This window comes from Plodia interpunctella, chromosome 22, assembly GCF_027563975.2.
Source record: "Plodia interpunctella isolate USDA-ARS_2022_Savannah chromosome 22, ilPloInte3.2, whole genome shotgun sequence".
Lineage (NCBI taxonomy): Eukaryota > Metazoa > Arthropoda > Insecta > Lepidoptera > Pyralidae > Plodia > Plodia interpunctella.
The window spans coordinates 6,596,049-6,622,266 of NC_071315.1; the positions used below are offsets into that span (position 1 = coordinate 6,596,049).

The window sequence follows — 26,218 nt, forward strand, 5'->3', positions numbered from 1 at the left end:
CTTCTAATCAAAGTGATTTTCTTATTCCTATTTTAGTTGAACTCACACCTATCTCTGCTTGGTCTAACGGTTGACTAACAATACCATATGGCGTAAAGCCCATCATTTGTACATAATTTTTGTAATATAGTGCAATAAAGTTGAAAAAATCTCACCTGTATTGCAGCGCAGCGTTGGAGTAAAGGCTAGGGTGAGCGTAATGCGAATACGTCGTCGGCTCCAACAGCGGGAACGACGTCGCGGCCGGGTGCGACACTCTGGAGAAACACATTATACTTTTATATTCTACATTTTTAAATTGCATTGCTTGTGAAATGCGAAATGGTAAAAGAAAAGTAAGAATGCGGGCCCAAGTTTCTGACGCTTAACCCGTCGATAGCGCAGAATCGAGACACAACAGATAAACAATTGTTTGCAGTCCCTATGGTAGGCGTAACAACCGGATGCAACAAACGCTCAGATGAGACAGAAATTATATTACTTTGAGCGTAGTCTTTTTAGACTAGCCACCACACACAAAATAAGTGTTACAGAAAAAAATATTTTCATTACACATATCATAAGTGTTATCTAATGAATGTGTTATGTGAAGTGTACGCAACATTGAATGTACTGACCTGTCGTCGGGCCTGTAAGGCTGGAAGCCGCTGGGCAGCTGGTGGTGCGGCGACGCGCGCTTGGCCGCGGGCTTGTCCTTGCCGTCGCGCTCGGCGCCCGCGCCTGCACACTCGACTACTCAACATGGTCCTCGCCGGACCACCCTTCTCACGCAATCGACAATACATCGCGTTCGAACAATTATACTTTAGCACTAGTACTTTCAGTTATGAATAAGGAATCTCTTATTGGATAACTAATTATGGAATAGTGAGGGGAAATGTTCTTTCTCGTAAGTAGTTACGAAAATGGACCAAAGGGACGATTGTGGTACAAGATGATTCAAAGACTTGACGTACATGATCCAAGGCATGCCATATATAGGGAATTCATTATGATTTTTTAAGATTTAATAAAATTCATCATTGCAAAAGTTCGCAACATGCAGATTAATGTAGTCGTGAATTTCTGAGAATCAAGCAAATGTAAATTTCGAAAAAACAGAGTATCGAAACGAACGTGAACTTCATTCGATTGCGTGAGGATCGGGCTCCTGAACTAGCAAACAGACTGCGATATCGTATCCGATTGTTATTGTTTGGACGCAAACGGAGTTGTTGTCTGTCTGTGAGACATTTAAATTTTCACAAAATATTCGTGTTGTTACTATCGAAATATGCGTCTACATTACATAGACGCATTTTGCGAAAAAGAGACAACACAAGAAAATCTTTTTAAAAGTTTAAGTGTAATGTCACTCGGAAGATCCTTGTAAAATGACTTTTAGGTTTCTTTTCGCAGTCATGATGCTAGTTGGTTTAGTATCCTACAACATGACTTCCAGTATATTAGATCAATTTTCATCAGACCATGATAATATTTTATTTACATACATCTTTACTATTAACTATGTAACAGTAAAAACCACGTGTTTTCAAATCAATAGTAAAGTGTGCAAGTACTTTTTATAATGAAAAGAAAATCGATTAGTCATTAAAAAAATATATAAAATTAGATCGAGAACACAATTTTTTACATAATACAACTTTAAATTGACAAAAGTGAATGTTTTACGGATATAATTTCACTTTGGTCAATCATCACAATAGTAATTCATAATATAACATGTAGTTTACACCAACTTAGCCGCTTTAGAAAACAACCAATGCTTCCTCTTTATTGCGACCACCTATTTACTGGAACTTTGATTAGGTACTAAGTCCAAGGAGATGTTTTACAAGTAGACAATAATTAAGAATAATATACTTTGGTATGGACAAACACGACCCAACAAGCGATTGTTGGTTTTAGATAACTTCAGGAAAATAAAAATAAAAAAAGGGTTGGTTCGAGTTTGCGTACACGTTGTGGATGAGGTCCAAAGCAATATATTACTCACAAATTCATGATTAAAACAACGTAATTTATTTTAGATATCATCGTATTTGTTGTGCTTGAAGGGGAATCCATCACTTTATTGCAATTCACTGAACCTATTTTCGTTTCCCATTTGGTCTTATGGTTGGTCGAAAACGCCACCAGTCGCACATATCTTTTGTAAATTTGTGTAACAAAAATTCAATGAAAGAAATACATGGTCTGAAACGTTCCACAGCGTGTGCGCAAGCGATCAGCGGGCGACAGCAACTAGACTCACCGTCCTTGGCCTCGGGCCCGGCGTTCTTGGCGAGCGTGCGCAGCGCGGCCGCGAACGGCCCGCCCTTGTTCGGCGCGCTCAGCTCCGTGCGCTTCGCGATCTTATTCGGGTGCCCGCCTGGAACCAATGGAGAATGGTCTTTCAAATCAAATCGTTTATTCAGAAACTTCACAGGTCTTCACAGGCACTTTTGTCACGTCATATTCTAAATTAAACAATATTTACCAAAGCTACAAATATATATTTAGGTATGTATGTTATGGTATTTGTTAAAACATCTCTGGTTATTATGCTTCCCTGGTACTGACAGGCGCAAAACCTTGATGTCTTATCATCATGGATGATATGCCTGGCAATGGTCTGATGATTTTTAAAGGGCTCTTAAATAATGAGAGTTCGTACGTATGAATGTGCATCGGCCAGCAACAATTTGCATTGTCCGCTCCGCTCCGACACACTATAGGTGAGGAAGAAACCACACGACATCTTTGCAATAATTCCGCCGTAGATTTATCTAAAACTTGTGATGTAAAACATTGAAGTAGATTATTACGATTTACTTATAAAATAAATAGCTTTTTCAAGGGCCTTCGCTCGCGTGATATTCACAGCTGTCTTCCCATGACTATATCCTTTTCCGTAGCCATAACAGCGTAAAGATAACACAAACAAGTAAATATATATTCCATTTATCATATCAGATAAAGTTGTATATGTTACCGGCCAAACTCGATTCCAGGATAAACTAGTTTTGCCTAGGCTAAACTAATTCTTCCTGCATGCGATAGGATAAACCGCTTTAGCCTGGGCTAGGTTATCCTAATAGAAATACACACTCTCAGGATAAACTGGCATGGCCTAGTCTAAACATTATAGAATATCTAGAAAGACAAAATAAATAGGTAAATTTAATAAAATAAAATTTAATTAAGGTTGTTGGACTAGGCTAACTTAACTTAGACTAGGTCATTGTTGTTTAACCTGAGTGTGTTTATTTCTATCAGGATAAACTAATTTGGCCTAGGATAAACTCATTTTTCCTACATACGATAGGATGAACTAGTATAGCCTAGGCTAAACCAGTTTATCCTGTCGCATGTAGGAAGAATTAGTTTGGCCTAGGCAAAACTAGTTTACCCTGAAATCGGATTTAGCCGTTAACATATACATCGCGGTCAGAACCAATTTTAACAAAACGCGCTAGTCCGTACATTTGTTTATTAACCGTTGCGACGCTCATAGTGATTTAATAATTTAAGTAAGCCTTCATTACAGCCCGTTTACAACGGTCGCCGGTGTTCCACTAATTTTATAATTATATGTCAGATGCACAAAAATCGTTGCGTTGCGTGTAATTACAGTTTTATCGGGGGCCACAAACTAGGGTAAATAATGTTTGGAGTTTTATTGTTAGAGGGTATGACAGCTGTCGCTTTTTAAATTACACACGCCCCATATAAAATGTTGTAACATAGAGGTACACATAGTTTCGTTTTTTTCACAAATATAAGAACATTACTTATGTAATAATCTTATATCTGTGATTTTTTTGTTTTAATACACCAAAATGGTTAACTAATACGGAGTTGTGATAAATATAGGACCTCGGGGACGATCGGTCTGTTTTATCGGTCTATACAGACATGGTTATAAAAAAGGCACTCGACGAAAATTCAATTTTCACACAAAATTGAAGTGTCCATGATTAATAACCTTCACAATACAGAAATGAACCCTATCAAACGCAACACGAAACAAATTTCGCTCATTTCCTCAAAAGCAGTTTCACGTTTCACAGAGCGTCAACAATTTCACATACAAAAAAAAACTCTATTAACTACAACATAAGATTAACTGCTCCTATTTCCTAAAAAGCCTCAACATTCGACAGCATCAGCATTTTCACAAACAAATATGAACTCTAACACATAGAGCATAAAATTGATTTCACTTGTTTGGCCGAAAAATATGTATTTGACAGCTGACATATAGGCTCCTTCCGTGCATGGCGAATGAGAAACACGCGTGTTTTTTAATAGTTTTAATGACGCGGTCAGACCGTGGGTGCTAACAAAGCGGAGGGTCGTTACTGCGTTGAAATGCGACGGTAGGTTCGTGACGTTAGGAGTTATTGTGGATATTGTAATTAGTATACTGTATCGGCGGTAGGAATAGCGGGTGTCGGGTAACAGACAGGAATCATTTGTCAGAAGCATTTGTAGGAATAGTGAAGTAATGACCTGTACCTGTACTGCATTTTAGAGATAAATCTTAGTTATTTGTTTCTAAGCATATAGCTTAGAAACAAATAACTAAGATTTAGTTAACCCCAGACTAAGTTCAAGTCTTATTCTCTCTCTTATGATATAGCTCAATCATATTATATTTTATAACAATTTCCTACATAATTTTGTGGTTTTCGTAGAGGACAAATCGGTGGCGGTCCAGTAGTTAAGACCAAGGTAGAACAATGCACTCTACTTGTTGATTTATCAGATATTGGGTGAAATGCAGAAGTAAAATGCATCAATACCAGTCTACACTAGTAAAAGACAAAGAGTTAACGTAGCCTCATGAGATTTCCATATAACTTCAAGATTGATAGGTTTAAAATCCGGGCAATGATGTGGGGCACAAGATTTTATCTTTTACACAAGATATTAGTCTCTATCCCGTTCATTTTATTGTATTTTTCTAATACGCGTTTCTCTTGTACGAACGAAACGAAAGATGATGTTGACGATGTCTATAGCTGCTGCAGTGAGACCGTAATACTCATTACGCCTCACTACACACACAATCAGCAAGACTCGCTCTCACACTAAAGTCACGGCTGAAAATCACTGTATTGGCCTATTCCTCTAGAATAAATCCACTGAGCCATGACCATTTTGGGTTTCTGCAGCACACACGTTTATTGATGATATTTGTTATAATTTCTCAAGCTTCTCCTGTTTGTTCAGCATGATTTCTTTGTATGTATGTGTTCGTAGCATCAAATAAACGTCTTTTCTATCTACCTTTCTCTCTCATCAACGGTGGCCTATAGATCTAAAATATTATATAGTATAGCTTGCTTGGTCGAGCGCCATGTTCACTATATGCGGCAACAGTTTAATCAATGACACATAGAAAAGGTTTCCACTGTGCTCGTTACGAGATGTTTCGGATCAAAAGTCAATATCTTGACCTGCGCAATAGAAGTCAATTGAATCATGCGTTGATGCGCTCTTCAGTATACGTGGTCGGTACTCGTTCTTGTATTATTTTTTTCAATTAGTTCAAGTCGATTAATACTATAAAGGCGAAAGTTTGTCGAATTGAATTGCAGGTAGATTTGCCGATCTATATAATATTATATAGGTAAGGTTTTTTAGCCTATTTCTGGGGCAAAGTCATCCTCGCTGAACACGGGCGCGCGGCGTTACAGCTCCGATTATAATGGGAAACACGCGAGGATGCGACAGAGAATATAACGACAAAGTTTTCTACGTAACATGGTTTCAACTTTCAACTAGATAGGGCAACATCGTAGCAGGCTGAAATGAATAGAACACAACAGGTCAATAAAGTGGCAGTGTTCGACTCGTACCGTGAGAAGGAAGCAAGGACCACAAATAGGAGTCAACCCTCGGGTCGGATGGGTCGCCGCGTCAATTGACCCGCGCGCCCGCACAATCATCTCAATCATTGCTTACGAAACGCATTCAATTCCGTGTATATACGTAGGCTTTATTTTGACTTGTGATTAGACGTAGTCATACTGCAAGGATTCAGTATGGAAAAGAAAGAGTGCTGACGCCCGGTCGTAAAACCACAGGTGAATCTTTAAAAAAAGTTTCATTTGCGAGTGGGCTTAAGGCGTCACAGCCGAATGCCGCCAAAATACGCGAGAATGAAAGAGTCCCAGGAGGATTCAGCCACTCTACTAGACGTCTAATATATAAAATCGTTAAAATGGCAGTACTGACGTGGGCCACAGTTCAATCCTATTAATATTATAAATGCAAAAGTTTGTGAGCATGTATGTATGTCACGCAAATATACTGGGCGGATTGTTATGACATTTGGTACACAGGTCGAATATAAGCTGGAATAAAACATAGGCTTATACTTTTGAAGCCCATCCATACAGTTTCAAAACACCTCAATTATATTAACTCGCTTTAAAACCAAAAATAACGAAGTTTCTATAGCTGTTGGTAGTTGGGAATAGCCCGCCTCGAGATCGACAACGACAGAATTGGACGGATCAGAGCGGTCAGCGCGCCATGATAATAAATACACACCACTTGATCCCGTGACAAGTTAATTAACATCTATTTCCAGTGTTTGTGTCACTAAATTGACTAGAAGGAGATAGAAATATGTGATATATATGTTACGGCCATACCTCAAATCGGCTACACTTAGGTTTAGCCGGCTAGACCTAGTATTTTCGCATTTACAATATTAGTATGGATTTTGTATTTATATACAAGTATAACAGAGGATCTATTAAATGCCACAAAAGATTCTTCAATGTTAATGTAATGACAAAATATTTATTATGTATCACTTGCCATATTCAAGGTCTTGATACAGCGATGTTGGATTTTCATATTTACCTGTAACAAAAAATAATTCATAAAACTTGCGACACGATAGATATGTATTAAAAACGTATCTTTTTTACCACACGACACTAATATATGCAGAGATTGCTGGCTGCTGTGAACATTGTTGCACCGATTCTTCATCTGCGCTTTGGAAGTGGGCAGTAGTTTTAGCTTTACATACGAATTTGTATAAAAATTCAACAGGCATTGTTTCGTAGAGTCATATCCAATCAAAAACATGATGATACAACCCTATAGCTACATATAAAACTTATATGTATCCCTATCTGCATATAATATTATAAAATCAAAACTATAAAGATCTAGCTAGGGTTTCAAACAACCGACGGACTCCGCACCGAAACAATAGCACAAAGCCGCATCGGCCGCTGATACGTTCGTAACAGCCCTGTCAATTACACAGCACACAGCAAGCAGACTACCAATAGTTGCAGCAGGGTTACCACTAACAACGATAGGTAAATATAGTTTACTTAGTAACTTCCCTTTTTTTACATCTCTCTAAAACTACAGAGGAAAAAGTAGGAAACGCTCAGATGAGACCAATCTCATCTGAGCGTTTCCTACTTTTTCCTCTCCATGGCACGCCTCCACTGTGCATGGTTGTCGACATCTAGGGATGTGGATGTCGACAACCATGAGAGTTTATGAGATTAACTTGTACAATTTATATGACATTGTACAATTTTTTATTTACTTTGAAAATGTTGGTATATGATAGCACATAATAAGGGGGGTGAAAGATTGTATGGGACTTAATACAATTTTCAAGATAAAAAGCTGAAAATTGGCACACTTACTTTTTGTAGTAAATAACAGTAATAGTAAATACAAAAAATGTTTAATTTACGTTTGTGGTTAATAAAAAACCGGGACGTAAAACGTCATGGAAAACGGCACGCGTTGCAGAAAGCGGGAGGGAGAGTAGGAGCGGGAAATGGGAAGGTGACACGTAGTGGGAAACAGAACGGGACACATTGCAAAAAACATGATGGCACAATATGTAGGAAACGGTACGGGATATCTACTTTACATTACATAGCAAGAAGCGGGATTGGACAAGTTTGCGGGACGAGACACGAAACGGGAAACAGAAAATTGAACTAAAGATGAGAAAAAATGCGAATTTGAATCATATATGTTTACCAGTCTTACAGAGTACGCGATAAAAAAATTACTGAGATTTTGCTATGAAATTCACGCGGGCGAAGCCGCGGGCAAAAGCTAGTACAGAATAAATAAACAGCTTAGGGTATTGAAAGATGTATAGAAAGGTCAAATGATAATGAAATGACTGAAGTATAACGGGAGACCGAAGAACATTGTATGGATGGACTGTGATCATAAAATAAAGAGCGGCTATCGAGATTGTATCCAAGTCTCGGAAAAAACTGAAGGGAATGTTTATACTGGGGCCGGACCCTTTACAACTAAGCGTACAAAAATCCAAGAAGGAAAATGTCCTTGATGATAGTAACTTTATCGTAACCTTGGAAAGGACTGTTGTTCTTATATTTCAACATCGTTGAAAATAAATGTGGTCTTGGGGCTATCTGGTCCTAATGGGTTCTTCGAGGAATTTTCAATAAAAGAGGGTTACTTCGTCGTCTTCTTGTACATACTTGCAAAACGCGTTTAATATTTATGGTAATTGTCCATACTTCGCGTCTAATATTTATGGTAATTAGTAGTTTCGCTTTACCAACGAGTGCGCATTATGTTGACATTGACACTGACAGGACAGTTCTGTCGCGAGATAATTGTGTACATATTTTGAATACATTGAATCAGTAGGTACTCCGAGTACTTATTAAATCCATGATAACACCTTATAATTCTGCGGGCACATTCTGTATTTAACATTTAATTTCAATCGGTTAGCAATAACATTTAAACGCGTCAACGTCGCAAAACCTTTAAATGGCAATAATTAAAACAAAACTCCAATTAATAAAGACAATTAGCATAACACGAGACGGCAACTTATGCAAATAATAACCGTATTAAATCGATATCAAACAGACTTCAACCTCCGTGAGGGTTGCCATACAAAAAATACCCATACATAAAATGTATGTTATACATAAAATGTATGTAAACATAAAATGTATGTAAACATAAAATGTATGTAAACATACAATTTAATAATCGAACAGAAGTTGATCTAGGCTATTGCCCATTGGTTTCATACCTAGAATAACTCCAAAATAATCATCACAAATAGAGGAAAACCGCTTATAATATTTTGGGCTGTGGAGGCACTTCTGGTGGTTTGTCACGTTTGTCTACTTCGTAGGTAGTATAAAAATGAGATGGGACGCTCAGAATCATTTCTATTTACTACATAACATTCTGAAAGGGATGATAAGTCATAGACCACGGTAAAGATTTTTTTATTTGTAGATTTTATAGCTAGTTAAATTTAAATCGAAGTGGCAGCAACCCTATGCGACAAGGGTTGTCACCGAAGCGGCGAACAGTAATTAATTCAGTCTGAAGCGCTAATTTGAGCCGCGAGAAGTCATGCCCCCTGACGTGCCACCCCTAACCCGCCGTCACAAGCAAGGTTGGGCTACGGTCGACTAAAACTCGACTTTTTCTGTTTTAGACCTATTTGAATCAATTGGACTGAAAGCGAAAAAGTCTACTTGAAGCCAAATCTGAAATCGCAGATGAGATGGATTGTAGAACAGGCAAACGATATTAACTTTAAATCAATTCAGATTTAAATTCAATTTTAGAAATTGTAAAGTTTGGAATAGAATATGATCGATGTTGCAAATAAATAGTCTAAATGGATTTTGATGCGAATACAAAAGTATGAAATGACAAGGAGAAAACGCTACGTTAACACTAAAGAAATAGAGACTCATTCGTACACAATTTACGAGAAACTAGAAACAATATTGTTTCCCCTATTATCGGTTATTTTCATCCCAAACTTCACAATTTATAAAATTGAATTTAAATCGAAATTTCAAATTAACATCGTTTGCCTGTTCATCCTCATCTGTATGAAGCTTGTGTGATTTAGGCGCTATTCGGGGATGTTTTTATATGAGTAGCTAGTACAATAATTTATTTCACATCAAAATTAACTTCAATTATGGAGTTAATTTTGAAGTGAAATAATTTTATTTAGACATAATTTTAAGTCTATTACAAAAGTGAACAGATCTATAATCTATAACTAATGTAAAACACATAAGAACACACTTAGGAAAAGTGTCGCCTATATTTCAGGTACGGCAGAATAAACTGACAAATCTAACACTCTGAATTTGAAAATGGATCACCAATTGTAACAGCGCTACGTTTCGTTGGAATTCCTCTGAAACTCGTAAACAATTTGGACCACGAAAATTGGCTTTAATTTCCACAAAGGGTTGAGCGGCGAGTAGTGGTTGTTGTTTTTGTTAGTACCGTCCAAATGGAGCCTTTTATTTGAATTGCCCTGATTGGAATATTGTGTAGTGATTGATTGAAATCGTTTCAATTTGGAAAGAGGCTTAGTGAAAACGCTTTGAAAAGACCATTTTCTCATATTACTCGGCATGAGAATAATGTCGAATTATTAAATTCAACGTCTACCTTACGAACCGGTGCAAATGCACCGGTCAAACAACTGTTTATCTATTGTGTATCGGTTCTGCACGATCGACGGATTTAAACTAATAGTAATTCGTTCCTAACATAAATCTTCTTCATAGTCGTATTCCTAATGGCTGAGGGTCGTGGTCATTACGTGGAATTATACACACACAACAATTTTTTGGCATTAGTAATGGAGTGGTTTGCCATTGCCTTCTCCATTTCACACACAAGTTAATAATCAACCAGTGTGCAGGTTTCCTCACGATGTTTTTCTTCAACGGATTAACATACTTGAGCACTGCGAAAGTTTACCTAATAACTTACATTTCGATACCTATAACGCTTTCAAGCGGCAGTCCGAAAATAATAAAAAGTTGAAACTAGAAAAGAACTTGCCAGCGGTTTGCAAAATATGACAGATAGTTATCGATTTATTCAGCCCAGAGCGTATCTATTCCGGATCCAACATCAACAGTCTGATACTGCAGACAGACGTGCAAAACAATATAATCGACAGCCCTGTCACAGTCGCGCACGCTAATTGGTCGGGCTGTGTTCGTGTGCGCCGTCAGCTACATGTACAGACACTGTTGCAAGTGCTTGTGTAGCTGCAGGGGTGTATTTTAACGTTTTTATTTTCGTAATGTTTTGTACTTATTTTTATGTCACTTATATCCAGCATAAAACATGATTTTAGCTATAGACGAAGCTATGAAAGTGGCGCCAGCAATAACAGTAAGAAAGAAATTCAAATTCAATTTTAAAAAATATATTCGGTTATAAGTACAGTCAACAATCAACTAACTTATCAAGTGAACCATCATCGTCACAGAGTATCGTGTAGTGAGTAATTTGATTGACAGTTATTGTGAGACTGGGATATTTCTGTCTCAAATACTCAGTAACCGCTGCCAACTATAATCATATCGTAAACGTTGAAATTAATTCAGAAATCAGCTTCGAAGCTATTCATCATAAATCTCCATTGGCGTTCGCGTCACTCGTTTGTTTTTTATGAATTCTAAATCCATCGGAGCCAGAGTGCAGCGCAGCGAGGTGGAACCAATTAAAAAGTTTTAAAGACGTGTTAATTTTACTGCGTCGCCATATGTTTGTACTCAGACGTCGGGAACTCGAAATAGTTCGCTTTTTATGCTTCACTCGTGCCCGTCAATGTTCGTTTAGTTTTGTTCATAGTGGACGAGTTTACTGGTACACACGTCATGAGAGAAGTCACGTCAAATAGGGGATTTAGGATTTAAGAATATAAAATAAAGTAAATTGAAGTAAGTGGTGGAAGTCTCCGTGAGATATGTAACTATATATAAGGCAGATGATACGTACTCTAATATCATTTTCTCATATTTGTGTTAACATACCTACGCCAATAGACAGAACATGTCACCTGTCAGACTCTATAGCTTGCCGCTTCCAAGGCAGAGTACACTCGACCAATCAACTCGAAATCTTTGAAAAGGCATGTTCCTTGCACGGAGCGTTTTAGACTTATAAAATCTACGGGTGACGGCGAACTAAATTTAACTTTATCGCTTCATTCAGTTGTGGTTTGAAAGCCGAGAGGAATATGGAGACCGCGGGGCGGCCCATTCGTCGCCGAATTTGTGTCTATATTTAATTAGGTTCTCAATGGCTACACTCGTGTCGAAATTTCAAGTTAACTATTTACAATTAGTATATGGCGTGTCAGTGAAAACTGAACAAGAATTACATTAACGTGTAAACTAATTACTTAAAAAGTTTACCCAGAATGTGAAATTATCATATTGATACGCGTTAAGTGTCAGCAATTTTAATGTCTGTTGCTGGAACTACAACATGCTATTATATGTAAGGACTCGACTGGTATTTACATTTTCATGGTACTTCACAGCTTTATACATCTACAAAATGAAATGGTATCCTAAAAATTTTCAGTTATTCAAAATATTACCCAGAAACTCTGTGTAGCTTTTTCGTATATCCCCCACGCCAAAAACGTATTAAACACAAAGTTAAAGTGAAAACGGATCACTCAAAACCGGAACGCACGACAGCGTCACATCAATATGTTCTAATTTAGCAATGTGACCTGAAGCACACAACGTTTCATATCCAGTATCTACTTCAGTGCACATACGGGCAGAGGTCTGGCCAATACTAGAAAATGTCCTGTTGCAGACCGGGAATTAACATTTTGCCGACTGAGCGTGCCGACTCCACGTGTAGGATAGAATTACGTTTATTAAACACCACAACAAAATAAAAACACATAAATAGAACAAAACAGGAAAAAAATTGTGTGGGATGTGTGCTAGGTCGAGATAAAAAAGCCTATTTTAGCACTGAGGACTGTCTGACAAGTTAGTGAAACGTTGGAGTTGCGTCTGAGGTTCGAGATTCAAATGCTGTCATCACCGACCGCCGCTTGCTTCCAATGAAGAATTTAAGATAAGATTATCATCTACAACACATTCAAAAAGAAAGAAAGGCCATTTGAAACCATTGGACCTCAAAGTTCCACGTTCGGTCCATTTCAGACTCCGGCATATCAATTCACAGGACGCAATCCGGTGGCATATTACTCGGTCCACTTTCAGACCATGAAAATTTACAGGATGTTTAGCTTGGAGGTGGGGACGGGTGGCGGCTGCGCAGTAAAGCCGGCGCGGTGTGGGACGGGCGATGAGCGGGAGCGGAAGACGTTAGATTTAACTTGACGAGTAGGTTGTGTCGATAGAGTTATTCACAAGTGGAGACACTATTAGGGCATGAAAATATATTACGTTGTTTAGCGACACTTATCAGGACATTTAAATATATTACGCTGTTTAGAGGTACGGCCGGAGAAACAGGCTCAAAGGAGAGCGAAAAATGTTGACTATATGAACTACATGATCTCAAGATAACAATAGAGATCATGCTGTAGAATGACATAAACGTTAAAAATGACACCTTTGGGATCTCCTCCCGCGCAGAGTTCAGGAGAATCAGTAGATATTCAGTACCCTTCTTCAGATGAATAGTAATACCATGGAACAATTTAACATACACCTTTTCCAAGATATATAACACAAATATCATCCCGTGAATATTCTTTTAATCGCTGGAATGTAGACCACGCACGTGGTCGGTAACGTCTGCGGATTTCCATTACAGAGTGGAGCAGAGACGCCTCCCCGGGGACCGACCACAGATAAGGTGGCCTATACGCAATGACGACCCTGCCTACGGGAATTGAGCCTCTTAGAATGCAATGTACACGAAACTGATCATTGGTAGCAATTCCACCAAATAGCATTTTGCTCAAACTAATGCACTTAGTAGATGAGATTATTTATAAAAATGTACCGACTTCCAACACTTCAAAAATCATGAAATAACAAAGCAAGTGTGTGCCCAGTTAAATCATTTTACTGTACTTGGCACGAACTTTTATTCACAGACTAACATACTTTAATTCGATCAAGTATCAAAATTTAAGAATTGTCATCAAAAGTTGGACATTTACTAATAACGAGCTTCCTTCGAGCTCATGCTCTCCTAATACTTATATAACAGTTTCTGTATCAGGGCCTGTCATGTAAAGGAAATAAATAAAGCAATCAACACTATTCGCAACAACTTAGCAAGAAGTTAATCTCAATTCAAAGGCCAGAGATTATCTCCAATAAACCCCAAAAGCAATAGTGACCGTTAATAATGTTTTGATATATCAGCCCGCGACCCGCGGCTTAATAGCCGATCAGGCAACAAATCAACTCCAATACTGACCCTCTGCGGGTGTCCCATCGGTCGCTCTGTTACCAACTTCATCGGGATCAAGCCGATTACTGTAATCGCATACCCTCGCCACATCGGGAGCGCTGAACTCAATGCTGAAACGCTATACATACTCCAGAAAACGAGCAATCACCAGCGTATCGTGACCTGTGGCGCCCCCCGAAAACTCAAGGTAAGAAGGCGACGTAAGACGATACGCCCATCTGGAAGGAGGTCACGGTAAAACGGACGGGTCGCTTTCAACTTACGACCTTACGGTTCGCAACGAATCAATTTCCATTTGGGCGCCTCAGGATTCAGGCTTGCAATGGAGGAGAAGGAAAAGCTGGCTTACGAGTGGTTAATACGGTGTAATTTTCATTTCTGGCCATTTCGTGGAGATTTCTTATGTTGTTAGGGGTAATACGTGATTTGCGGCGTTGATAGTAAAGTCGCTTTTTGCGGGGATGTTAATCTGGTGGATCGTATTATTTGTGTAATAAGGTGTATTTTGGAGTGGTTGATTTTGGATTTGGGCGCGATAATCCGAGCGACAGCCGGCTCGTCAACTTTTAATTAAAGTTTCGCGTGTCGACTGCGCGGTGGTAAATAGGTAGTTAACGCAAATGAGGAGTGTGACGCGTCTGTCGCGTATTTGTCATTTGTCACGTGACATTTGGAGGGGACTCTTGAGTATTTGACATTATCGTTAGCGAAGTGCACGAACTCTATTATAAATGTATGTTCGTGTGTGTAGACTTTCCCTTTTATTTCAAAAAAAGTTAAAACCAAAATTGAGCTTAAGTATGTGTTGCCTCATTCTGTCAATGTAAAATATAGTAAGGTGTGATAAAGACAAAACATATTTAAGCTTAAATATGCTTCAACTTTATTATAAGAGAGTTACAGACTTACCTACATTAACAGACATACCTATATTCGTAACTCAAGTGATAGAAAAACGAGGCCAAGAAGTCACGTGGGAATTTTATCGTTTCGTCACCAAAATATCCAATTCACAACGACTCTCCTGAATCTAATTCCCCATAAGTATATCAATCTAAAAAGAAAAAGATACCACAACAAAGGAATTAATAAGAAAAGTTTTCTATTTTCGCCGGCGAAAAGCTTGATACATCAAATTTCAACAAAACAATGCTCCCACGCAATATATACTGAACAAATAGCCAGCTAAATGGTTATTTTGTACTTATTAAGCTAGAACTGGACTTTTTGAATAAGACCAATATAAACAAGGCACTACCCCATCGCTGTTAAAGTTAAGAGCCTTATCCGACGTCCTAGGTGAGCGACAAAATCGTCAAAGAATCGCAACGCAGCGCGATGCGTCAATATTGATGTACTTGTGGCCTATAATACTGCCGTAATCACTCATACAAGAGCATCGCGTAGTGCAGTGTTCGGTTGATCAACTACGTCGCCGGGATATCCAAGGGAACATTTGGCTCGAGTTTACACGCTGTACTTCGCAAAGAAACCCGAGACGTGACTAACAAGTGGTAGCACTTCGACCAAACATCCCAATATCGCTGTCTCCGTCCAACGTTGGAGAGTGAGCGGGACGGAGCGCTGAAGGGGTCGTGTTGGGGTTTCCACTGTTTAGTGGTTCACCCCGACTGGCGCAAAATAATCTTAAGTACGGAAGTTAAGCTCATGTGATAAATGAAATTATAAATGTGAAAGTTTGTCTGCCTACTTGTCTGTCACGCTTTCATAGCCAACCACTGATCTGGTTTTGATGAAATTTAGAACAGATGTAATTTATTAGAGGTACCGAGGTCGTATATAGGCTTGTGATAGAGTCGTTACTGCTGTATAAATTTGATAAGAAAATGTAACTTTTCAATTTGGTCAGGTATCCCTGTCATTGATATTGATATTGATCGGCGACAATTGGCCATTTACAGGGCGCGTTTACTCCGTATGTTCACGATATCGCAAGTGGGTGGGGGTGTTTTTTTTTATCGCCGCCGACGATCTGCGGGATGAGGACATCCGTGCTATTTTATGCGGCTATCCGATGGAAGTGGGGGCCCATGTCTGCTTCCATTTGCGGGACAATTGTGTTTAACTCAGCGCCATCTCACGTGCATATATTTGTTCTTCGTTTGGGAAAACTTAATAATTTTACTATGTAAGTTGTATTTAATACGGCCGATTACAAGTTTATGGGTGAATTTCACGAGCGATTTGAACGCCGCCGCGGGCTGTCATTAGTGTTTATTAAATTGTACCATACTCACACATTAATAAATTTAATTATCCTATTTTATAAATAAGTACTATGATATGTATGGTATGTAAGGTACAATGTCACTTTTATAAATATTTAATTAAAAAAAATCTTTATTAAAAAAAAAAAGTGGGACACTAATGAAACGTTACACGCCGCGTTCAAACGGTTGTGAAAATCACCCTTATCTGTCCCACTGCTGGGCAAAGATCTCACCTTTTGTCTAACATAGGTTTCTGCTTTGAGACGTTTGTTGTCAACCGGTAAATTATATTACTTTATATAGGTATATAAAATATGATAAATATAAATATATTTAAGTAAATGCACACTTAGAAGAATATGTAGACGCATGGATTTTAAGAACATATAGATAGTAAGCTGATGCTAACGATATGCGGCCGCCACTACAAACTTGAAAACTGATAGAAAATCCTTGCAAGGAACTTATCGAAAAAGTCCCGAGTGTTAACAAAGTGATGGCGAACGCAGCGCTGTCACGCCGTCCGGAGCCACTTCGCAGTTTATTGCCGACCTCCAGAGTGTTACTTACCGGCACCCAGGCTTTACTGCAAGACGTACTTTATTTCAATGAGACTAGTGAGGGTTCCAACCAAACAAGTGTTGGAAAAATGTATATGAATAAAAGTTTAGTTAGTAAAGTATAATATTACCCTGGGAACCGGGAGAACAAGCAATTTGTGCTTAATTTATTTTTATAAAAGCTTTGAGTGGTAACTTTCGGGCTGTGAAATATTCAGGGCGGAGGCGACACGACGAAGGCAAATTAACCTTACAAAAGATTTCTTAGTAAATTAGAGGGAGGCGTCTCAAAGGCCATGAATTTTTTTCCAATAAACTTTGCGGATATTTGGAAATATAATTAATGAAGAAAATAGAGACGGTTTTCTATCGATATTTAGTTTTTTTGGCTAAAAGATCTTATTTCTTCTTTTATGGCTAGAACAATCATGCCAGCCCAGAATCCCAGGGTCACCATTCTAATTTCAAAGAGCACTTCTTCAGTTTTCAATTTTAAGAACGTCGTTATTGACGCCGAAGCATCTTTCGTTCCCATCTATCTTATCGGTATAAAGTGAAGTAAAATCAATAACAGTAGGCCATTGATTTTGCTTCCCTGTATACCTTAACAAATTGAAGAGGCCTGTCCACTTCTTGAGCTGACATTAAGATATTACAATACATCTTTCCATAGAGGACACTTCTCTTAGATTCCTTCTCCTTTCCGAGCTTATGTACTTTAAGTTTTATTCGGTTTATTAGAAAGTATTAACGTATCAATTAATTGAGATAGTCACTTGAAATTGTCATCTCTTGTTATTTGATAAAGGCACAGCGGGAGTACACTCGTTATTACTTACTCAGTTACTCACCCTATAGAGCAGACTGTTACAGAGTTGCGCGCGCAATTTTGTTGTTGGGCGCAAGTTCAAGCACTGACGCGATGTCATAGGTATAATATGCTGTAGCGGACCTAATTTAAAAGTTAAATTTTAGCTTCTTTTTAGCTTGACGACTCTGCTGATAAAGCTTTATCAGTGGCGTATTACAGGTAAATAGTAGTTCAATTTAGGCACCTAAAATGAGTCGCATTAATACTAAAAATTAAGTCGATAGTACGAATTTGCGATGCAGTTCAGTTTAGGTTGTAAACTAGATCGCGTTAAGAGATGATGGTAAGCCCCCAGTTCTTTAGAAGCAAAATAAAAAATCCTTCTAAATCCCTCGAGTTTTCTTGACATCTTATACAGTGTCTGCAGCCATGAATAGATGCCTGTAATATCTCATAACTCAAGTCCTATTAATTACCCGTAGCGTAGCTTAAAGACGAGTAGTTATAGTTTTGAATAAACCATCGTAAGCATGAAGCAAAACTATACGGCTTCAGAGAAACGCCCTGAAATTCCGCAAGAGCGGCGCGCCACAGCCATTCAAGGTATATTAGTGACAGCGCCTTCTGCAAATCTGTTGACTGTGGGTTGGCGGGCCTGTCTGCTAGTCCCACATCCGAGTATATCAGCTAACGCGGTGCGCGCGCAACACGACAGGGCATGGTACCCGAACAAGCGACGAGCGTTGTGATTTCACGATCTCGAAATGATTCTGCGGCGGCAAGCAAACTTGGAATAAAAATGTCAAAGCAATATAAAACTACAATGTTAACAAACTTTGCTTACGCCACATTCACTTTAATCATTGTCGGCGACACGGAAAACACGTCTTCCGGAACGATCAGTCTAAAAGTTTCCCATTCGGTGCATTGTAATGCCACTAATATGAGACTTAAAGTACATTATAAATACGCAAACAAAACACCAAATTATGTATTATTGTACGCCGCGCGTTGCCGTTTAATTAACAAGAACATTTATTAAACTACAGTCTTTACACTGAGCACGATCATTACGTAACACTCAAATCCTCTTACATCTCGCGCCACTTCCCATAGCCGTGGAAATGGAAGACCCCCCTCCCCACTCCACGGGGGCGGGGGGGTCGGAAACGGTCGTCAGATTTGTCGCCCCGCCGCCCAACAATTACCGTTGCGATCTGCCTCGTAATTTATACGTATAAACAGGGTTACGACGGGGCTAATTTCAACAAACCTGATGAATTATTGAGGGTTGGTTTCAGTTGGTCATGATGTCATGAGAAAAGTCGTACAATAGGACCGATATATGGAACATATGCAGAAGTGAACGTGGTCAAGACATTCTTAGTCAAGTCGGAGCCTATTCCAAACAATCTCGAATAGGAAAGGACGGTCGATATATTTATGACAATGTAATTGATCAGGGGTCAATGAAAAATATATTTTCATAGACAACATCAATCCTTTGCGAACTAGTAGCCAAGGAGTCAATTGGGATACAAATATTTTTAACTACACTAAAACAGTTTTATAATAATGCCACCGGAGGCGTCAGGCCATTTGTCACGCCTTCACTTTTCGCTCCGACGCACGTTATCAACACGTGGGCGTCACGCAAACTTGCGCTTACGTTTCTAGTATACGATCTTATTTGTATAACTAATTGTACCGGACACAAGTAGCACGTGAGTAAGCAGCTCAGACATCGAAAGACATAGTAAAGTAGTTTATCACGGTGTCGCCTTGCCCTGATGTACGGTCTCAGTTTCTCTCTTGGCTGTAGTTCGTAATTATTACGTAGAATGAAACACGCACAACGACTTTTTGGCAATATTATCGGAGTGGTTTGCCATTGCCTTCTTCATTCAGTCTATTGATAAGGAGTAAATATCGGATTTTTAAGCAAATACATTTTTTTGTCATTACAATACCGAATAGAATGGTTAAGATTTATTGAAAAACACACAGTATTATATTATAGCCAGCCTGTTGGACTCAGCGCCCTCATTTGTTTTATACACTGTTCTTTATTAACATGTCCGTCACCACCCACCGCGTTTGACGGTAGGTTGAATGTCGAAAGCGATAAAATTGCGTCAAAGCTGTCACGCCCGTGCGAACGAGGCGTAAAGTACAGTGTGACGCATCTATCACGCAGTTCGCCTGCTCAATTAACTTGTCACTCCTCAGATGAGCCCCGCAGAGGTTAAGTTTGGGATGGATAGCTTTCACACTTTTTTGGTGAAGGAGAAAGGTAAATTACTAGTACCGCTTAATAACGTAAATATAATATATAAATTCTTCGTTTATTAATTTACGTGTCTTGACCTCTGACAATCCCAGTTATTAGTTTTATTATTATTCGTTGTGCTAAGAGGCTTTAATGTAATGTATATAAAAATGTGGGTATGGTATTGAAATGTTGTTGAAATTGAAAATATATAAAACGTATTAGCATTCAGAATAACATTTACTTCATCCTTCGAACGAACCGAATCCTGAGGCCGTTTATGCACAGTATCCTCGCCGGATCAGTTTTCCGATAAAAGCCGGTGCAAGTTATAAGTTCTCTGAACACGACACAGCGTACGGCATTCGAAATATTCCACAACTTTTGACAGACGCCGCGCTGTGAACAAAAGACCACAGGGTCCAATTTGTCAGCAGTCTACAAATGAAATAGGAAACTCAAACACATCTCAAGTGTAAGATGTATATATGATTTCAAAGGTACATTTAGCTAGACATGGACACTGTGAGGGCACAGCATAACAAAATTATATATATGTTTAAGCAAGACATTATTGAATTCGCATGCATGTGTCATACAATAAATATTTGTTATAATAATAATGCTTTAAAGACCACGAGGATTTGGGGTGAGGAATTGGGTCGACGTTTATTTTGTGTGGATGTGATCGACATTCCGGTTCATGTCTGTCCAAAGGATTTCTTTGGCCATCCAACGGGGCAATGCTGCAGAGGTTATGGGGACCACTGAATCGGACATGAGATGGAACATGAGCTGGATGGATCTTTTATTGGTTTTTTATATTTTTCAAATTTTATAATGAAATTTTTACTTATGTTTCTTGAATAAATGCTTATTAAAATAATAAATATACGTATAATATAAACAATAATAAATACCTGGTGGGAAGTACGGCGTACCGACGCTCATCATCGGGTTCGGGGCCCGGTACTCCATCTCACTCACACATCACTGCACCGTCAATATATCACACACACACACACAAATATATAGTTTTTTATTTGCGCAATAATTGCGTCCGGAAGCAGCGCATATTGTATTTTTTTACATTACTTTTCACGAATGGAAACTTGTTGTGAGCTGAATTTTTTTATGTACCCATATTCTGGCTGAAAAATATTGTTCTTATTGATTCAATTTCAGGAGGCAAAGCTACCGCAGCATATGTCATATGCATCGACACAACCGTTATCACATCACTCACTATAGTAAAGTTGTATTATATAGACATACTCAAATTAAAACGGCGAACGAAACCAAAACTTCTCCCTTAATTTCTATTATGAACTTAGTCACAATACACCTCCTTATGGCTATAATATCTATCCATTTCTAGATCTCCAAAGAAAAACAAAGGAAGTATAAAATAGAGATGCGCCAGAGCATACATCGATATCGATACACAGACCATTGTGCCCGCGTCAAAACATTTTATCGTGTACGTCGCGTTGATTTAGCCGCGTTGTCTGCCGGCGGCCATTCTCCTTCACTCGCTCTTATACACTCATAAATAAATAAGGCAGCGACTGAGAACTAGGGATGGCAAAATCGACTTTATTTTAAGACAATGGTACTTCGTGAACTATATGTTTTAAAAAGTTATACTTTTGCTTTACGTGTACATTACAGGTTGTTATCAGTGAAAAAAATGGGTTTCTAGAATAAAGAAGTAAAGCTTAATAAAAAACCAAAGTTGGACAAAACAGCAAGAAATAGAATATTAGAAATAGAAGTAACTGGTGCGACAACAACGGTAGCCCGTCAACATTATTAAAGGCACAGACCTTCCGGGTGTATAAGGTAGATAGATAGGTCACAACGCGAGCCCAATGCGGAATGGTAGGTTTCAACGAAGCAGGAGAAAGCCGAAGAAGATATGGATGGAGTGCGTTTACCAGGAAATGGCTAAAAAGAAAGTTATCTTGAAACAGAGGAGAAAAGTGGAGGAGACAGATGCTGTATTGACACCAAATAAATTGAGATAAGGGTAGGTAGATGATGATTGTAATTTGGGTCAAAAGTTAATTTACTCGTTGAGAACTTTCATACTTTACTTTCCTGCGAGTGGCAACCCTGGCAACTAAGAGCCGCGCATTAAACTAATTGAAGCAACTCGAGCAGGCTGCATTTATGGTTATTAAGTGCACTGACTGCTCTATCATGTCTATTTAGATTACATGTTAACGGTCGATAGTGGAGACTCGTATCGTAGTTTTTAGGTTAAGGTTCTCTACTTGTATTTGAACACGCAAGTGTATCAAACTGTGTATAGTTTGATATCAAATGTTTAGAACTCTTTACTAAAAGAGCTTCCAAATCAAAATTATCAGATAAAAATACAAGTAACGTTGAAGTTCACAACTAAGTTATCTTTTTCAGATTAGGTTGCAAATCCGAGTGTCATTGATAACGTTCGCTCTTCTTTTTTGTTCAGAAAAAGATGTCGGCAAGGATTTATCGTCACTATTTCAACGATTTTTTTTTCTACATTCTATTTTATAGATTAAATTTATTGACATAACAAACAAATGTCTAGTTCCAACAGTAAGTAGATTAAATAGGTGTTCAGCTATATAATTACTGATATTAAAAAGTAAACACCCATCAGTAAATTCAATATTAATTTCCTTTGCATCCACTGTGAATCGAAAAGAAACAACTGCGAGTGGATGAAATTGCAAATTGCCAGCGGAAGCGCTAGAGTTGTTTATACGAGAATCAAATGAGAAAAAATATCGGCATTTCGTGGAATCGATTACGTACAACATAGCGCGTTTGGAGGAGCAGCTGCGCCCTTTTTCTATGGCAGACAGTGCAGACTGTTCGAGATAAGGAATCGTTCTAATGGTATTTTCTCCTTAAAAGAACCCTCTGGATTTGAACACAGATTTTTAGCCTAGAAAGAGACAAACATTAGATATGTCCCAACAGTATGATGAAAAACGTTCTCTGTGCCTGGCAGCCACAAAGGAAGCCATTCAAACGGCTCAATTTTGAATAGACACGTTTAGTAAAACACGAATAGACCTGCAGACAGTATCTATAAATAAATATATAAGGACAAATCACACAAATTGAGCTAGCCCAAAGTAAGTTCTAGACTTGTGTTATGGGATACTATACTAACTCAAAGATACTATATTTTATAACATACATATATAGATAAACATCCAAGACTCGGGCCAATCAGAAAAAGATAATTTTCCATCATGACCTGACTAGGGATCGAACCTCTAAAAATTAGTAGTAATACATATGATGGTACGAATTTGCGATGCAGATCAGTTAAGGTCCTGAACTGGATCGCATTAAGATGTTAGTTCTCGTACCCCCCCCTAGTTGTAGTACCCCTTGATCTCGTTAATTGCACGTGGAAGGACACGCTAATGAGAATTATAAAATATAATGAGCTAATAACGAAATATTTCTTTCAGTTCTTCATCTAGTTGTAGACAGCCGCCATTTTGCATTTTTTAAACTCTAACCTTGCTTTAGTTTTTTGTGTCAGTACTCCATAAATTGTAATTTAGTTAAGTTTCAATTTGTTTCAGTTTATAATACTTTTGGAGTAGAATTTTCCATCTAATTCTGTCCTCAGCCATTGATTTCACCTCCCTATATGACACGACCTCTGCCTTCTCTTTTATTTCATCTAGGAATGCCCTTTTTGGCTTTCCTTTTCCTCTTCTTGCTTCGATTTTATTTTCCCCTTCTTGTTTCTATTGCTTTCAATAACGTTCTTCTGCTCCACCGACAAGAACCAAGTTCTTAAATTAATGAATGATGATGATAGAGTAGAATAAGTTTTGTATTTGAATTGGCTTGCACTTTCGGCCACAACCATTTGCAGTTCTGTAGCGCCACTGTCTACTCGCCCTCTCATCTCCACCACTGCACTGTCTCAATGTGAATAGTCGCTTAAAAAGCGAATCTGACGTGATAAATATCCCGGACGGAAGCCAGGGTTTATATTACTGAATTGGTTATGAAACTCGCCGCGTTATAAATTGATGCGATGGATTGATTTGATGTCGATTATTGATACAATCGGTCCTTTCAGAATATCGATACGAGTCCGTTTATTCGTGGTTAATTTTATAGAAATATGCTATTACATTTTCAATGAAATGAGGTCAGGCAATTTTACTATTGGCTAAAAATACCCCACTGACGATAATAAATTGTATTGCGTTATTAACTGTATTGAGCGAGCACATAAATGAAGTGGTATTTAATCAATTCGAATATCATTTCCGTTAATTAATTAAAATGGTACAGAGAAACAATAATTTCAATTTGTTTCGTGGAAATCATTGAAATACATGTATTCATTTTCCAGGAATGGAGTGTAAATGCGAATTTTGGGATGAAAAACCCGATAAACGAACTACATACCGAATTAACAACATTTACTGCTATCAGAACAAACAGACTTAGTATGTTCAATCACATTATGTAGCTGATTCATGATTAATGATATAGAAGACTAGTCTTTGGCTGCGACTCGTCTCACGGAAAAAAGTATGCATAAATCACCATAACAAAAATCACCTCAGTGCCGATACTCCGTTATTTACTGGTAGTGAAAATTCTCGACTCCCGACGAGGGAACTTCTGAACGATTTACTTCACGAACATAATTTTGTGTCAAAAATTACATTTCAGAGAAACTTATCGGCCAGTATCTATCGACATCATACACATGTAAATAGAGACGTTGAAGTCGGCAGTTTATCGAAAGTGCCGCCGCCTCTCGGGGGAAATATGAACCGGCTCTATAGAGCTCGTTTCTATTTTCCGAGTATCGTATTCTATTTTATATCTTTTCCGTTCAAAGGATAGTGTTAAGAGGAGACCTGGTAACACTATGGTAGAAAGTTATTTTATCTGTCTCATCTGAGCGTTTTTGCGTCTTCTTTCTCAACCATAGAGCAAAACCACAGGGCCGCGTAAGAAATAAACTTAATTTTTAAGATTTGGCACTGATTTTACGATCGGCTTTTTTTTCCCTGATGTTAACACTTTTTGGGAATGCTATTAATGTCTATCAGCTGTCAAGGCCAAGAGATTAATCTCTTAGTCGCCTCTTACGACATTCACGAGCGGGAGTATCAAGTAGTCATATTCTAGGACGGGAATTTCTATAAACATGCAAGCGGGCAGGAAGTAGTAATTTCTCATGTTTCAAGTAAAACAAACGCTAATTACAATGATCTTCGGTTAAAGTCAGCAATTAAACTTAACATGTAAATGCCATATCACCGCTAATACCGCACAAGCTTATTATAATTACACTGCTAAACACTGAACTACTTCCCCCCTCGTCTCTGGGGAGTTCGTATTTGCCTCGAGTACAGTCCACTGGATGTCGAGCACAAATTCGTTGCAAATTCGTCTCTATTTCCACCGCATAGGGTAACTTGATGTGCAGACAACATAGTTTTCTTGCAGTAAGAGGCGAATATGCAATTAATTTGGATAGCATTGCACGTCTGAGCGATGTTGAGCTCACTCCATTTCGTACTTTACGATTCCGTCTCTGACTAAAGGCATAATTATTGACCAGCTAGCTGCGCCCTGAGGCTTCTCTCCCGTGGGAAATTCGGGATAAAAAGTGCATGTGTTATTCCAGGTTATGCTCGATATGAGTTCAGTGAATTTGACACATAAAAATATTTAAACTTTCGCATTTATACCTAATAAGTAGACAATTACTAAAAGTGTTGAACGTTTCTGTGAAGCCTCAAAAAAATCAATACATATAATAAGACTGTATGTAGGCTATGTCTGTATATAAAGAGATATTAATGAAAAATAATTATGGGACCAATAGAAGCCAAAACATTACTTTTTTGTATTTCTGTCTGAATGTTGCTCGCGCATCACGCAAAATCTACTGAATAGAATTGAATGAGGATTGGATGAATTAACAGTTGTATAGCGCGGAGTCTAACTTAAAATCCGGTATAGGTTGCATCGCGACACGTTACTTAGAACCCGAGATATTAACAATAATAACTTATGGGCACATGAAATAAACGCGGGATGATCCGCGGGCTACTTTTATGTAAAG

At 38.3% G+C, this 26,218-nt stretch overlaps 1 protein-coding gene across 4 annotated transcripts in view; it reads right to left on the reverse strand.

Moving 5' to 3' along the window:
* LOC128679573 (uncharacterized) overlaps positions 1 to 26,218 on the reverse strand; it is a 141,969-nt gene that overhangs the window by 18,480 nt on the left and 97,271 nt on the right. For 3 of the 4 annotated variants that reach the window (XM_053761904.1, XM_053761903.1, XM_053761907.2), the window contains 4 exons: positions 6,817 to 6,861; positions 2,255 to 2,371; positions 618 to 720; positions 156 to 257 (listed from right to left, as the gene is read on the reverse strand). In XM_053761904.1, coding sequence (XP_053617879.1) covers positions 156 to 257; positions 618 to 720; positions 2,255 to 2,371; positions 6,817 to 6,861 — 367 coding nt within the window. The remainder of the gene's footprint in view (positions 1 to 155; positions 258 to 617; positions 721 to 2,254; positions 2,372 to 6,816; positions 6,862 to 26,218) is intronic. The other variant, XM_053761906.1, reaches the window with a different exon arrangement.